Here is a 17,376-nt window from a genome sequence, read left to right on the forward strand (position 1 = left end):
CCTCCCAAATCTTGATGAACAGAAATTCATAAAGTTACAAAAAACACACAAAGTTTTTTTAAGAACGGTAATTTATCTTGTGTCTGGAGGGCAGCATTTCTGGATCACGTTGCTCTAGACTTGATCATGCAGGCTCTGAGGGCATCAGGGGAACAAAACTGGAGGATAGAGCCAGTACCAACAAGGAAACTTTCTGAAACTACTCACACAAAAAGGCAGCTGTCTTGATGTGAATAAGGGCTTCAGATTTCATGAGATATTGAACAGCCTTCCTGCTCGTTTCCATGTAACCAAAAATTGCCAACATTTATCACTAGAAACAAGATGTGAAGCCCAAAACCCTCAGTGCTCAGAATAACCCACTCCTGAAGGAACACAGAGAGTGAACAGGAGAGCATCAAACGCTTTTGGTTTCTGCCTCACACCCAACTGTGTGGTCTTGCATGATTACAGTGACTGGATATGGCAGGCTTTAGAAGTTTTAGCTGACAATGCAGTAGAAGAGACTTGGAGACAGGCAACTATTCACCCTGCTCATGGTAGACTGATTTGCCTGGCCATTTTGACTGAGTAAGAAGTTGTGCAGAGGTCAGAGCAGTGGGAGTTTACACAACATTGGAGGACTGGTTTGGTCTTTATGATAATCCAGAAGCCTGCTCACAAAAGAGCAAATTTAGTGAATTCAAGTTTGAACGCACTGTGGAATAGGAACTCCTGAACTCTGGATCGAGTACTACATAAGACAACTGAAATTGTCACTCTGTGGACAGAAACATGTAGAAACCAGACAACAGACCTGCTGATCTATTGTTGATGATGTTGGTTGAAGTGGGAATATTGGTCAGGTACTGTTTCTCTTTGAGGAGTACCAACGGCATCTTTAATAGCCAGCTGAACAACCAGAAGATGCAGCTGGTTCGATGACCATGCAGCATCTGTATGTGATGAACTGAAGCTTCAGCTTCCTCTAATTGCTCAACTCCTTAATGACAAACTGATGAGGAACACTAGACCGTAAAGGAGGAGGAAGGAGAGAGGGTGGAGGAGGGTTGTGTCAGTTACCTGCTGCCCTGTTGTGTCTTCACTCCTGAATGCAATCGACTCCAGCTCATTACCTCTGCTGGTTAGAGCCCTCAGACATGAGTCACGGGATTCAAACTTTTGTTCCAGGAAGTCAATGGCTTTCTTGGCTCTCTCCTGCACCAATTTGGCATGGTTTGCACCGTGGTAGTCCGTGTCCTGGCCTTTTGCCAGACCATCCAACTCATTAATCACTGAAACATTAAACAGCACAGATAGTCTGTCAATTCTACATCCAGTATTTGAAAAGGCAGGAAATTATCCAAAATTTCATTATATTAACACTTCCACTGTGAGATTACACAGGCACAGTGAAATCTTCCTAAAATATATATATAAGCACCCAACACAAGTGAGTGCAGAAATGCAGTGTCCAGTGAAGTGATTGCTGTGTCTCACCACAGGACTGCAGCAAGGTGCTGCCTAGGTACCAAAGCTCTTGCTCATCCTGTCTGCTTAGCCCGTCGACTGAATTAATCACTGAAATGCCAAACCCACTGAGGACCATAAAACCAACCTGCCAGTGAATCCGTATATGAAGGAGCAAAACACAACAGTTTGACAGATGAGACACTATCAGAACCGACAACAGCCCATTCACCTTCTTTCAGATGCTGAACTGACTGCTACTTCTCCTAATTTTTCTGCAAGTTTCTGAATCATTTTACTGTATCTCCTAGAATCAGTAACAACACAAATGGATTATCAGGACACAAGGCATTATATCCGGCATTAACAGCAAGTCAAAGATGACTGGGAGTTTGCCCACCCAGCCTGCAGTCAATCCACACGCTCTGTCATACATCTCGTTGTTTATATTATTCCCACACGATGGTGGTGAAATCTGGAGTGAGACTGACGTCAGAGGAGGAGAATGGGAATTCTTAGAAAACATTTGGCACCACACCAGGTGGCACCAATGAGGGACAGTGGGAGCATTGTCTCTTTCGTGGCTAGTCTTGGGAGTAATTGTGACCCAAAGTCATCATGCTGAACAGCCTGGGTCATGACTGATCACTTCATGCAGGAATCTCTCTAAAACACCTAGACCAGAGACCCCAGGCATAGATACCCTGAGCAGAGGAAACATCAACTCTCCATCTACAGCCACAGCTCCCCCCGATATCAGAAAAACAGATACACATCGTTGTGTGTCAATAAAACCTGTGCTCTAGAGAAGGACTGATGCATGGTGCATCACCTTTACTACTTGTGGTAGGTCCTCCAACTGTGTTGTTACCAGAATTCTAGTGCAGTCTGCAGAATCAAAACCAGAACTTGTCAAAAGAGGACCTTCTCGGCTTGCAAAGGTTTGCTTATAGGAATTTCCAGCCTTTTTCATGACACCCATTATTTCCACAATATTCCAGGAAGATTGCAACCAGTCAATTTAAAGCAGACATTTGTACTCATGCCAATCATCCTTGTCAGAAATCCAATGTGTTCCCTCTGCTCCCACCCCGCCCGCCCCCACCACACACACACACACACACACACAGACAAAATTGGTCACCAAAATATAATTATATTAAAAGACTGCAATTAGTCAGGCAGAAGCGGTCGGTGATGCTGTTACTGGCACTGATTTCTGTGGCACCCCATTTGTTACAGCTTGACAAGCTAAAAATAACCCACTTATCTTTGTTTTCAGTCCTCTATCTGCTGATATAACACTACAAGCCCTTATCCTTGCTGTCACTTCCTACCTGCATATCATCTGGTAATTAAATTACATAACATCAACTTACTTCCATTGTCTAGTTACATCCTCAAAGAATTTAATATGTTTGTAAAACAATTTCACTTTCATAAAACCTTGTTGACTTTGCCTAATCAATCTTCCAGGGTGTCCAGTCGTCACTCCTTAATAATAGATTCCAGCAGTTTTCCCCAAAACAGGCTAACGTGCCTGTGGTTTCTTGCTTTCTGTCTCCCTCCCTTCTTAAACAGTGGTGCACCATTTGTGTTCCCCAATTACTAACTTTGCAACCGTCCCCTAAGAACCCTAGGATGCACACCATCTGATCCAGGGGACTTGTCAACTTCAGGTTCATTAGTTTGTCCAATAATATTTCTATGACAATAGCATTCATTTAAGTTCCTTGCTCTCTTTTGTTCACTTATTTCAATGATTTGGATGAGGGGATGAAACGTAACATGTCCAAGTTAGGTGATGACATAAAGCTGGGTCGGGGCATGGGGAGGATGTAGGGAGGCTTCAGGGTGATAAAGGTAGATTAAATGAATGATAGATAGATAGATATCTTTATTAGTCACATGTACATCAAAACATACAGTGAAATGCATCTTTTGCGTAGACTCATTTCGCTGTGTGTTTCGATGTACATGTGACTAATAAATAAATTATCTTCTTATTGACTTGACAGGGTAGGTTGAGAGTTCTAGATACCCCAGGGGGTTACAGTCTTAGAATAAGGGGCTTGCCATTCAATACAGAAATGAGAAGTAATTTCTTCACATAAAGAATGGCAAAATTTTAGAATTCTCTACCCAAGAGGTGTGTGGAGGCTCAGTTTCTGAGTACATTCAAGACTGCAATTGATAGATTTTTAAATTTGAAGGGAATCAAGGGATATGAAATTGGTGCAGAAAAATGTCACTGAGGTAAAAGATCAGTTATGATATTACTGAAAAACAGAGCAGGCACATTGGGTTGAATGGCCTATTCTTACTATTCATGCTTTGATTTCCTATTATTTATGTAACTCTCCCCTCCCCCTCATTTTTGAAAATGGATACAAAACGTTAAAAACTCTACCTTTTTGTTATTCTCCAATACTAACTTCCCATCTCAGCTTCTGAGGGACCAACCTGTCTCTGTTCCCATGCTGTATAACTCTGTGACTCTAATATAAATGTATAAGTTCTTCCAGTTAGTTTTCTCAAAAGCTTCTTACTAGCTTGCTCTCCTTTCAGTTTCTTCCTCTGTCAACCTTTGCTGATCACTACAATTTTCCCAATCCTCAGGACTACCACAAGCTTTTCCTCCAATCCAATTCTACAACTAAACTCCACAATGCCCATTAGATCTATTTGTACCATGTGTTCACACACCTAGTCACAAATGCTTTGTGGATTCAGATAAAGAACCTTTAATTTTGCCTTTATACCATCAGTCCCTACTTTGACTCTGTTTCTGCACAGTTACTACACATGCACTCTGTCCATTCCCACCACATTCTGGTAACTAGAACATCCCATATAATTACCATGCTCTAGATCTTTTTGTTTTAACTTTCTGAATACGCCTTCAGTTGAATCCTCCCCTTCAATGGCTAATTTAAAGTCCTCTCAACACCATCAGTTATGATTCAGCAGGACCTTGGTTCCAACACTAAGGAAATGCTTCCCAGCAGATTGACTCCCTCTTTCCCCACTACGGGCTGTGCCCCTTCTTTCAGCAACACATTCTATTCTCTAACCTGCTTGAGTTCATGCACATTTGCATGCAACAATTGAGAGATTAATTACTCTTGTGGCTCAGCTACTTAACCTAAACCTCGGCCTCCTTCAGCAAATTCTCTTCTTGACCTGACTCGTGGTTGATCCACAACAACTGGATCCTCCCCTTCACACTTCTTCTCCATTCCATAGTAGATATCAATCCTGGGACCAGGCGAACAACAGTTCTTGTATTGCAAAAACTCATTGTCTATCCCCTTAACTGTACTGTCTCCTACCACATCCCTTCACACTCCTCCCACTCACAAAGGTGCTGTGGTGAGCTTGCTCACCCTCCCTATAGCGCATGCTCCCAGCTATACAGGTTGATTCCCCACAATTTCTGCAATGGTTTTAGTGTCACTGCACTGAAGATTTAATGTCTCTGCCACTTCCTTATTCCCCCTCATGATTTCCCTTCATTTATGTACAAACCTCTGGAAGATTATACAATGCTTTGTGCCTTTGCTAGTTTACCCTTTAATATTTTCTCTCTATCTGAGTTGGTCATTCTAGAATTCTAGAAGCCTCAAATCCTCCCAATCTTCAGGCTAACTGCTTTTTTTGGGCAATATTATAAGCCTCTTTTAATCTAGACCTGCTTTTGTTAGCCACGATTGGACCACTTTTCCTGTAGGGATTGAATAATTGCTACTTTGGGAGAGTGTAGAGAGAACTTAACTCAGCGTCTTCTAACTATACAATTTGTAACAGGAGCACAACTGCCAAGGCACTCTCTGCAAAATCCTTCAAGTTGATTGGCAGGACAGGTGGTCTAATGTCAGCATCTCCTTCCAGGCCAACAGCCCCAGCATTGAGGCTCTGGTCACACTCAACTAACTCCAGTGGGCAGGCCACATCGTCCATATGTCCAGACTCTGAAAAAGGATACACTGCTCCAGGCACCATCCTAACAGGAAGGCAGAAAACACTTTAAGGAAGCTTTCAAAGCCTCTTAAAACATGTAAATATCCCCACTACCTCATGAGAATTGCTGGCCCTCGATTGCTCAAACTGCTGGAGATCACCTGGGAAGCCCTGGGTGCTTCAAAGTCCAGTGGGATCATGTGGAGATCAAACAACAGAAGGAGCGCACAACATTCCCAACAGTCCACCCTCCCACTGCACCAAACTCCACTTGTCCCACCATATAGATAGGGTAGTCAGTAGTAAACTTGTCCCCATAGCAGATATATCTATAACCAGAGGGAAGGTGTAAGAGGTTTAAAGGGGATAGAAAGAAGAATGTCTTCATCCAGAGGTGACTGGAATCTGGAACGCACAGCCTGGGAGGCTGGCGGAGGCAGAGATCCTCACAATATTTAATAAGTATTTGGATGAGTACTTCAATCGCCAAGGGATAGAGGGCTATGGACCACGTGCTGGTAAATGGGATTAGTTTGGGTGATGAACAGTATGGACAGGGTGGACAGAAGGGCCTGTTCTGTGTTGTATAACTATTAATTCTTCATGATGATTGTCCAATCATCCTCACTGAATAACATATGGTATAGTGCTCAGGATGGCAAACAAGGTGGCTGAAGCCAAGCTCAGTACACTCCTCGAGGGAACAATTTAACTCTCCAGATTCTGTGATATCATATAATTCGAACATTAATCACTGATGTACCATGAGGGAAAATTAAAAAAATCTCTCCCATCAATTTGATTTGGGTTTGTGCTAAAGGTTTAAGTGAGGCAGATAGTGAGACAGGATCCTGCTACAGTGCCCTGATTGAATCCATTTAACTGCCTGTAGTTATAGTTTTCTTGTTACTAATTTGAAACAGGTGAACAATTTGTTAGAAGTATGATCTAAAGAGTTAGGGCAAGGGCAGTACTTTACAAAAATGGCACATTGTTTGCGGGGAATTAGACTGGCCTTTGTCAATGTCAGATTAGAGCCAGATCAAACTCCAACACTGAGCAGGTATCCTACCACACTTTGAAGTATTCATTATTGGTCAAAATCCAGCAGCAGCATCCAGCGGGCACCTCATGTTCAGTGAGACTCTCCAAGGCAGCTTCATATCTGACCAAGATTCAGCCAAGTATTTTCCAAAACAAAAAGAGAATCAGATTCCATCTTCAGGGGTATCCCTGAATGTAAAACGAGGTGTTTAAAATATGCAGCACTCTTGGATTTTAGTTCAAAGGAAGAACAGTTCAGCTGTTGAGGAAATGTCTCCAAATCCTCTCTTTAAGGAAGAGCAGCTAACATGATAACTGATAGAGAGAGAAAATTGGAATATCAACTCTCATGAATAATGGCAGTTTTCTGCAAAGACTGGTAAAAGTACTGGGATGGGTTCCCTAAAGGAAGGGTGGAGGGTGAAGCACTTACTCCTTCCAGTCAGGTTTTCCAAACAAACTCCAACCTGATATAGAAAATAAGAATGCTAATTTCGATTAGAGAGAACATTGAGCTTTATAGCAAATGTCTTACTACAAATGTACAGCCTACTCCTAATTATGGTCTTACAGATGAATGATAGGTCATTTGTTAAAACTGAATTCAGAGAGAGGGAGGTAAAAGGGTAGTTATGCAAATTGGAGCAAGTTAGAATGTAGTGTTCAGAGTTGCAAGCAACAGACCTGATTCTGCAACGTGCACATAAGAATTGAGGCAAGTGGCAGCTGATGAAGCCAACACTTAGGAAGGATGTAGCACAAGTGAAAAGACTTCAGTTGATTTCAGGAAAATGAACTTTAGCACCACTGATGATGAGCTGATGTACTTCGATAGGAAGTACAGGAAAAATGCATCCACCTTAGAACATGGTACGGTGAATAAATCAACAGAATCATTATTGCAGGCTAGCAGAGGGATTGAAATATTCACAAGGTACTGGGATAGCTTGAGTATAGAATTCAAATGGAATGAAGTTTGATAGATAATTAATATTTCACCTAGTCAGGTCGCAGTGCAAGTTCTGGTCTTCTCACAATAAGGACAGAGATACTTCGGAGAGCAAACAGGATGTTAGCAGAACAGAGATATTAAAGGTACCAGGCAGGAATGGCCAAGCACTCGGGGCCTTTTTCCATTTGAAGAGATGACTGACAGGCAACCTGACAGAGATCTTTAGGTTAGCAGGGCAGATGTGGAGGACGCAAGACATGAACACAGATTCAGTAGGGAACTAAGGAGACAAGGAACCTGCTCCCACAGGCTGTGGTTTAGTTTAGAGGCTTTCACAAGAACAGGTCCACGAGGGAAAGATGGGAACAGAGAGATGTGCCGAAAGGTGGAGATGAGGCAGATGGACTGGAGGCAGCTCATGGAGCGTAAACACTGGCACAGAGGAGATGAACTGTTCTGGTGTTTTGTGTGTGCAAGATCATTCCATGAAATAAAATTACAGAGCCTCCTGTATTTTCTATCAGGCATACTGTTATCCTCTGGAGCGGCCAATTGTTTCATTTTATTATAATATCTTACTTTCAACTAATTTAGGATATGCCTCCACCTTAAATCCTCTTCTATAAACAAAAATGGAACCAGTTATTGAGCATTCCTGCTGATTTCCAATAATTCTCCAAAAGCTCACGTGACAGAGGTGCCAGTACTGTATGTGGAACCGCACTGTTAGGACAGGTACAACCTGAACTGGGCTGGCACTGGTGTCCACATGGAAATGATAAACAGGGTGGGCACAAGGACCTTACACTAGTGAGAAGGCATTAATAATTCTTTCACAATGAAAAGGGAAGAGAGCAGAAATAAAACAAAATATGCATCAGGTATCATGGAAATCAAGAAATGCAAATGAAATCATAGAGAGACATGAGAAATGCGATAAAACATTTACAGCAGTACAGGCTAGTGTGGGGGTCCAAATAATTGTCCTTAACACAAATGCAGGATATGCAAGGGCCGAGTTGACTGAACTGCTGCTGCAAATTCAATTTATGGCATGTCATGGCGGTTATTACTGAAACATAGGGACAGACAGTCAGAGCCAGAAACTTAATAAAAACAGGAAATGCTGTTGATGCTTAGCAGATCAGGCAGTATCTGTGGAGAGAGAAACCGAGCTGATGTTCCAGGTCAATGACCTTTCATCACAACAGGGAATGAAAACAAGAGTGTTTTAAGCTGTAGAGAGGGAGGGCGTGTTGACAACAAAGGGACTGCTTGCGATGGGAGGAGGCTTGACGTCCAGGTGACACAAATGCACCTGTTGACATCAATGAATATTTGTTAATTGTAGCTGATCATTCTAAGGAGTGTCAACAGAAGGAGAGAACGAGGACAGAGCAGGATAAAATACAAGCTGGAACTGTGAGATGCAGAACAGAGCAGATGGTACGCCCTGCATCTTTAAAGTGGTCTCCTTTACTTTGGAGAAGCCAAACGTGGATTATGTCACCACTTTGCAGAACATCTTTGTTCACCCCACAAGGGTGACCTGAGCTTCCAGTTGCCTCTCACTTTAACTTTCCATCCCACTCTGTCTTTGGTTTTCTATATTGTTCAAACAAGGTCCATTGTTTGCTTGAGGAACAGCCCCCTCATCTTCTACCTAGGCCGCTGTAGGTGGCCCCAACTCGTCCACACCAACCAGTGGACACCCATCGAATAGTCCCATCTCCCAGCACTTGGCCCACAGCCCTCTGTGCCTGGGTGGTTCAAGTGTTCATCCAGATACCTTAACTGCCATCACTGAGCCAGCTTCAACCACTCTCTCAGGCAATGTATTCCAGGTATATATCATTCCCTCCTCATATCCTCTCTGAATTTCTTCCCCCTTACTAGTTTTTTTCTACCTCTGATATGTTTCCTGCAGTTGACTCTATCTGTATCCCTATTCATTTTATATTCTTCAATCCCATCCCCCCTAAACCTCCTCCGCTCCTGGGGAAACAGACCTAGCCTGAGATTATACTTGATCTGTTACTGTTCATCATTCTATGTCCCCTGGGTCTTTATCTTTCTGCCAAAAGGACCTTTCTCTATCTACTCTGTCCAAACCCTTTATAATTGTAGGTACCTCTGTCAGAGGCCCCCTCAGCCTAGCTGCTCGACCAAAAACCCCAGCTTCTCCAGTCTTCATCCCTGGAATCCATCAGAAATTTTCCCTATGGCCTGGTGTAAGTCCACCGGACCCACTCAGTTCAATTGTAAGGAAATGTTGTGGAGGGAAGGCTTAGGACAAAGTAAATCTTTTATACTCCAGTTGATTTGAATGTATTTAATTATCCAAAATTGCTTCTTAGTGTTTGAAAATGGCTTAGTTTTGTTTATGTTTTAAAGTTAAAATATTTAATAGTGTTTTCAATAGTCTTTAAATGTTTTGAATGTTTATCAGTACCACACACCTGTACGCCTGGAGGCGAGATTTAACTAGGTCCTGAAGCATTGCTGGTGGCTGGGCCTGTGTTATTTATCCAGTGGAAAAGTCCTGTGCTTGGCTGGGCCTTGAGCAGTGGGGAGCTGGCTTCCAGGCAGAACATGGTACCTGGAGACCAATACCAGGTGAGCGTGGGTTTTCTGGGCAGCTTGTCAGTCAGCAGAAGTTCTGGGTCAATGGGTGGAATATAATTGAACTTGTTGTTCATAGGAGGAGACTTGGAGATGCCGGTTGATTAAACAAGATCATCACATTGTGCAGCAGCGGTGCCCCAAGTCATCAGGCGAAGAATACAAATGAGGGGACGGGTTCCTCAGCATTCCAACAAAACCTGCATTGTCAAGAACACCTTGTAAGCAATCTTACCCACTGAAGAGAGGCATGACATAGGTGCTTGTACAAATCCAGGAAAACAGCTGCATCCTTCATGTAGACTGGAACAATGCAACAACTCTGGTATGAAAGTGTTAGACAGCTCTTTGGAAAGCAGAGAGATCCTGCACTGCAATCAATTAATTAATTGATAATTTGTTTGTGAAGACGTTGGTGGAGGATTGTTAGCCAACATACAGGGATCATTTCTTGCTTTTTAAATATTGCTTTGGGAACTTGAATGGAACGCAGAGCTTGGTTCACGTCATATCCAAAGAAGAGTGCACCTAACAACATCCCCTAAGCGCTGCCTTGGTCTACACACTGGACTGTGACTTGATCTCATAGAACACTACAGCACAGGAACAGACCGTCTGACCCATCATATCTGTTCCAACCATGATGCCAATCTAACTAATCCTATCTGCCTGCACATCATCCATATCCCTCTATTCTCTACCTGTCCATGCATCTGTCTAAACATTGATACTGCATCTACTTCCACCACCTCCCCTCACAGTGCACTCCAGGCATCCACTATTCTCTGTGTAAAACAAAACTTACCCTGCATATCTCATTTAAACTTCCCCCCCTCACCTTAGAACTATGCCCTCTAGTATTTGACATTTGCACCCTGGGAAAAATACTATCCAGCCTCTCATACACCCGTCATCCCTCGACCTCTGATGCTCCAGAGAAAACGATCCAAGTTTGTCCAACCTCTCCTCATAGCTAATACACTCCAAGCCAGGCAATGCCCTGCTGAACCTCTTCTGCAACCTCTCCAAACCCTCCACATAGTTCCTATAGTGTGGCGACCGAAAATGCATCACCTTACACTTATCCAGATTAAACTCCATCCGCCATTCCTCTGCCCACATTTCCACTGATCTATATTCTGCTGAATCCTTTGACAACCTTCCTTGCTATCCACAACTCCACCAATCTTTGCATCGTCTGCAAACTTGCTAATCAGACCACCTACATCTTCATCCAAATATGTTGGAAACAACAGAGATCCCAGCACTGATCCTTGCAGAAAACCACTGGTCACAGACCTCCAGTCAAACAAACACCCTTCCACCACTACCCTCTGTCTTATACGATCAAGCTGATTTTGTATCCAACTTACCAACTCACTGTGGATCTCATGTGACTTGGTCTTCTGGTCCAACTTATTGTAAAGTCATCACCTATTGATCCTGAGTTGCTGACACTACCAAGAATGCAATGACACAAGGATAATGGGACGTTTTCATTGATAAAGAAGTGGTTGTACCTTTAGAACAGGTTCCATCTTGATTTGGTCTGGTGGTCTACACTCATAAGTTGCCCCAAGCAGAAAAATTATTTTCAGGATGAGATGGTCATATACGATTGGAAACTACAGGAATGATACCACCATCGCTCCTATCTCCAATCTCGCCAACTCCCCCTCTCATCTCAGGTAATGTTTTACTCCACTCCCAGTCTTTTTACCAAACATACCCTCAGCTTCAATTTAACCCAGCTTCCACTCTATTTTCATCTCGGTCAGGTCTCCCAATTATGCCACAGTCTCATTTCACTTCACTTCACTCTACTTTTAATCTCATCCCACAATTCTATTCCAACCGTAGCTCAGCCCATATGCTAACTCTACTCCCAATCTAATTCCACAACTCTTCATACTGTTCTGGATCTCACCTCAGTCTCTCTACTCTATTCAGCACAAACGAGGAATATCACATACATCAGGTATCCTTGGACATTTCAGTTTACTGGGTTAATTACTAACAAAAATATGCTCATTACATTGCTGTTTGCAGACACCTTCTTTTGCAAATTGACCACTCCATTTCTTCAATATGAGACTGGATTACAGTTCAGAAAGTACCTTATCAGCTGTAATATGCAGTGGGATATGCTGAAGTTGTTACAAAAATGCAAGCTTGATATTACCCAGCATTTTGTCTCCACTGGCCACTTAGGATTATATTGTGGAACCTTGAGGTTATACATGCACTGCATTAAGGCCGTGTTCCGACTCAAGTTGACAGTGCTACCAGAATCCCCTTCCAAACTTCACTGACACAGAATTCAAATACAACAAATCAGTGAGGAAGAAATACAAGAGTAAATAGGGCTGATGGATCATAGTTTGGACATCTAGGATTAAGTGAAAATTTCTCTCTAGTGTATCGGTTCCTCAACAATAAATCAGACAAGCAACAACCATGCTTTGAAGCTTTCACACAGTTCCTGTATTGGGTTTCATACTCTTGCTGAAGGAAGTTCATAGTTTAAAACTGGTTTGTCCCTGAAAACAATTAATGAATCAAGATAGATTTCTGATACTTTTGAGCATTTTAAAGACAAACTGAGATCATGCTTAACACAAATTGACAGCACTGAACTCGCTTCAAGAATTTCTGGCGTGCAACAAGTAAAATCCTGGCAACAGCACTCTCAATAAATTCTACACTGCAAGTTCAAAAGAATACATAGGAAGAAGGTAATTTGGAGTGAAGCTCCGTGCCATAATCACTGATGGGGCTGCCTTGCCAGTGCTTTGGGGCTGTCTGAGTACATCTCTCTCTCATCACCTCTTGTACACTGGCCCTCGTACACCAACAAACACATGATTTTGTTTTCACTAAAATATGCTCAAGGGCTGTCAAACAATTTCAAAAAAGGAAACAACACTGTTAACTAAAAGTTCAAGATTAAAGTTAACAGGCAAGAAAAACACATGTACAATTATTCCCCAGTGAAACCCAAAGCACCCAACTACCTGAATAGCACCCAAACCAGTTAAATACAAAGACAGAGAAGATATCCCCTCATTAGATCACCGTTCAAGAGCAGCAAGTTAACCATCTACAGGTTGCTGGCTCAGTTTTATTGCATCTCTGCCTGGGCACTTCAACCTTTCCAGGACTGGCTAATGCTTTTCAAACACCAGCAACTCCCTGAAGCACTCTCAATGTTCTGTAGATTACATAAACCCAAAAAAAAGCTTTTGTTGCCTTTTTCAATGGTGCTCTGCTTCCAAATTAATCCTGGGAGTTGACATTCTGAAGGGTAACACAAGACTCCAAATCTCTCTAAAAAGCCTGGCTTATTCAGCATCACCATGTGATGTCCAACAGCTGCTCTTCTCCAGGAAACCCCAACTGCCCCACTCTAAGCACAGCTCAAGAAATGCTCTTCACTGGGACTGGGTGGTGCAGTGGGTTAGATGAGGCCTTTCATCTCTTGGGCCTGCTTTTGAATCGAGCCCAGACAGATGAAGGAAAGACCTCCCCCTATCTAAGTGGCAGGGTGGGTGGCAGGGCCTGACCTCCAGGGTTCAGAAGCACTCTCAGGAGAGAGGAGAGGTGGTATGTGGTGTACTGACCTTCTCATTTTTGGAACATGTCTGAGGGTAGCCAGACAGCTGTTCTGTAGACCACCCCTCACTTTCCCACCTGTGGGCTGTGCAATTAATTCTGCCATTTCCATATAACATGGGAGCCCAGTGAGTATCTGCTGCCTCTCAGTCATCCCATTGCCCCACTACTTTTTCCTATAACCTATTCTCCCAAGTTACCATCAACTCTCCCACCCACCCAAGGGGCAATTTACAGCAGTTAATTAACCTACCAACCCACATGCCTTTGGAAAGTGGGAGGAAACTGGAGGAATCCCGTATGGGAATGAAAACAACATGTAAGCTACACACAGACAGCACCAGAGGTCAGGATCGAACCTGGATCACTGGAGCTGTGAGGCAGCAGCTCTACCCTGTGCCACGGTGTAACATTTTGTAACAATCCATAGGCAAATATCAATAAGAACGTTGTAAATGAAGGCTAGATAGTCGAGGAATCTGGAACACACACTGCTTGGGTAAACTAAAGGAACATTCTGCTGTGCTGTGCTCGATTACACAGGAGATGGAGACAATCTGGGCTGGGCAGAAAGGAGTCCAGACAAAAAGCAAAATCATAAAATTAGAGCCAGAGGTGAAATCAGGAAGCAGTCATTCCCCCTCCCCCACATCTCCGAAGGATGGTGCATGTTGTCAAGCGATAATGGAGCAAAGGCAGGAAGAGATGGTGAGACAAACCACCCATGTTTTACCTGAATGACAGCAGGTTTGAGGAGCTAAAAAGCAATTGTATCCAGTGAGGAGCCTCAGGGGTCATCTGGTCCAGGACCTGGTCAGTTGGTAGCCTTTCTCTCACTCTTGACCAGAAGGTATTTGACAGGGTGGATCACCAAAGAACTTTATGGGAATCCATTTGTGCTTGACTTGGGCCACACTTTGTAGCCTGAGTCCAACCTCTGAAGGGTGCCACAGTATTTTTGATGGCGCCCCTCACTTTGGGAGAGGAATGCATCAGGGATGCCCCTTGTCTGGCGAGCTGTTTGGAACCATTCCTGTGTCCTTGGAGGAGGAAGTTGATATGTTTGGCTCTGCATGGGCTGGGGAAGGAGGTTATCCTTCCAGTGTTTAACTGTTGACCTGCTCCTCGTGGTCACAGATCTCGTTGACCTGCAGAAGATGGGTGGGTGCCAGCAGGTCTTTTTGGCCATATCCTCCCCACGGATCAAAGGGAAGACATATTCCAGATGGTAGGTTGGTGACGGGTGAATCCCTTGCCAGAGGAAATAAGAGCATTCATATGGAGCACCACAGACTTCCTCTACCTGGGAGTCCACCCGGACTCCAGCAAGGAAGCTTGGCCAGCAAATGGGCAGGAGATGGAAGAGAAAGTCACCACCTGGCTAGTGCGCTGAACAGGACTGTTCTGAGTGCTTTCCTACAGGGGCCAAGCGCTGGTCATAAACCAGATGGTGACCTCCATGCTAGGGCAGCAGTTGGTCACTTTGGTCCCACCCCCTGCTTTTGCTGCCAAGATCCAGAAGAATCTTGTGGATTTCTTCTGGGGTGAGAGGAAGCACTGGGTCTCTAAGTCTCCCATTTGAGGAGAGTAGTCAGTCGCTGGGGTGTGCCTGGACCCAGCGGGTGACTCTCTGCCTTTGGACCTGATGTGGAGCATCCTCCCAGGTGGCATGGGCTTGAGATGCACTTCTTCCACCGTAGCTACCGCCTTCAGATGACACGTAGCTCCCAGGGACAAGCATCGACTGAGGGAGTTTTCTATCTTTTACCGGGACTGTTTTATAGTCTAGGACGTGGCTACCTCCAGTCAGAGTTCTCCACCGCTGGCAGAGGAAGGCACTGTGGCTGAAGGGTTATGGCTACAGCCTTTGCAAAGAGGATGAAGTAACCTGGTGAAATGAAGAGCCTGGCACTTTATTCTGCAGTAATGCATAGACAACTACTGGCCCTTCAGCTGCTAAACCCAGGTGGATCCCACACTCATACTGAATGTATACCAAGCAAAAAGCTCACTTCGCTTTGTTGCTATTGGATCCTGTGATGGCAGACAGAACACATGACCATCTTAGTGAACAGTTGCTGCTCATGGCTTTCCCTTTTGGAGCCAATCATCATGACAACGCTTTGTCTGACAGCATAAACAGGCAAATGAAAAGTTAAAAGACTGGTTCTGTGCCATGTTGTACATCAGTGTAATATAATTTCAGACTGGGACCTAATGTGTAAGTGCGAGCAAACAAATAAAAAATTCATGTAAATTTAGTTGACATCTGATGATAACAGTGAATCAAAAGCTATGGAACAGTAATGTATTGAGAGAGAGAGAGAAAGAGAGAGAGAGAGAGAGAGAGAGAGAGAGAGAGAGAGAGATCATTGGAAGGGGGTCAGAGTAAAGGCAGACAGTGGAATCATAGAACATTACAGCACAGTATAGACCCTTTGGCCCACGATGTTGTGCTGACATTTTATCCTGCTCTAAGATTTATCTAACAATTCCCTCTCACATAGCCCCCTATTTTTCTGTCATTCATGTGCCTATCTAAGAGTCTCTTAAATGTGCTTAATGTATCTGCCTCCACCACCTCTGCCGGCAGTGTGTTCCACGCACCCACCACTCTCTGTGTAAAATCTTACCCGACATCCCACTTATACCTTCCTCCAAGCACCTTAAAATTATGCCCCCTCATGTTAGGCATTTTCGCCTTGGGAAAAAATCTCTGACTGTCCACTCAATCTATGCCTATCATCTTATACACCTCTATCAATACACCTCTCATCCTTCTTCTCTCCAAAGAGAAAAGCCCTACCTCACTCAACCTGTCTTCATAAGACATGCTCTCCAATCCAGGCAGCATCCTGGTAAATCTCCTCTGCACCCTCTCTAAAGCTCCCACATCCTTTCTATAATGAGGCGGCCAGAAATGAAAACAATACTCCAAGTGTGGTCTGACCAGAGTTCTATAGAGCTGCAACATCACCTTGCGGCTTTTGAACTCAATACCCCGACAAATGAAGGCCAACACACCATACGCTTTCTTAACATATGAGGAACGTTTGACGACTCTTGGGCTGTACTCCTTGGAGTTCAGAAGAATGAGGGGGAACCTCATAGAAACATTTCCAATCTTCAAAGGCCTGGACGGAGTAGATGTGGCAAAGTTGTTTCCCATGGTAGGGGAGTCTAGTACAAGAGGGCACGATTTCAGGATTGAAGGGCGCCCATTCAGAACAGAGATGCTGAGGAATTTCTTTAGCCAGAGAGCGGTGAATCTGTGGAATTTGTTGCCAAGGGTGGCTGTGGAGGCAAAGTCATTGGGTGTATTTAAAGCAGAGATTGATAGGTATCTGAGTAGCCAGGGCATCAAAGGTTATGGTGAGAAGGCGGGGAAATGGGGCTAATTGGGAGAATGGATCAGCTCATGATAGGATGGCGGAGCAGACTCGATGGGCCGAATGGTCGACTTCTGCTCCTTTGTCTTATGGCCTATTGACCTGTGTGGCAACCTTGAGGGATCTATGGACGTGGACCCCAAGATTCCTCTGTTCCTCCACACTGCTGAGCCCTGCCATTAACCTTGCGTTCTGCCTTCAAATTTGATCTTCCAAAGTGTATCACTTCACACTTTTCTGGGTTGAACTCCATCTGCCACTTCTCAGCTCAGCTCTAAATCCTATCAATGTCCTGTTGTAACCTACAGCAACCTTCACTATCCACAACACCACCAACCTTCATGTCAT

General features: G+C 43.9%; 1 protein-coding gene across 4 annotated transcripts in view; it reads right to left on the bottom strand.

The window, feature by feature from the left end:
* smg6 (SMG6 nonsense mediated mRNA decay factor) overlaps window positions 1–17,376 on the bottom strand; it is a 305,342-nt gene that overhangs the window by 17,879 nt on the left and 270,087 nt on the right. For all 4 annotated transcript variants that reach the window (XM_052035245.1, XM_052035247.1, XM_052035248.1 and 1 more), the window contains one exon: window positions 1,063–1,274. In XM_052035245.1, the coding sequence (XP_051891205.1) occupies window positions 1,063–1,274 (212 nt within the window). The remainder of the gene's footprint in view (window positions 1–1,062; window positions 1,275–17,376) is intronic.

This window comes from Pristis pectinata, chromosome 21 (assembly GCF_009764475.1).
Source record: "Pristis pectinata isolate sPriPec2 chromosome 21, sPriPec2.1.pri, whole genome shotgun sequence".
NCBI classification, from domain to species: domain Eukaryota; kingdom Metazoa; phylum Chordata; class Chondrichthyes; order Rhinopristiformes; family Pristidae; genus Pristis; species Pristis pectinata.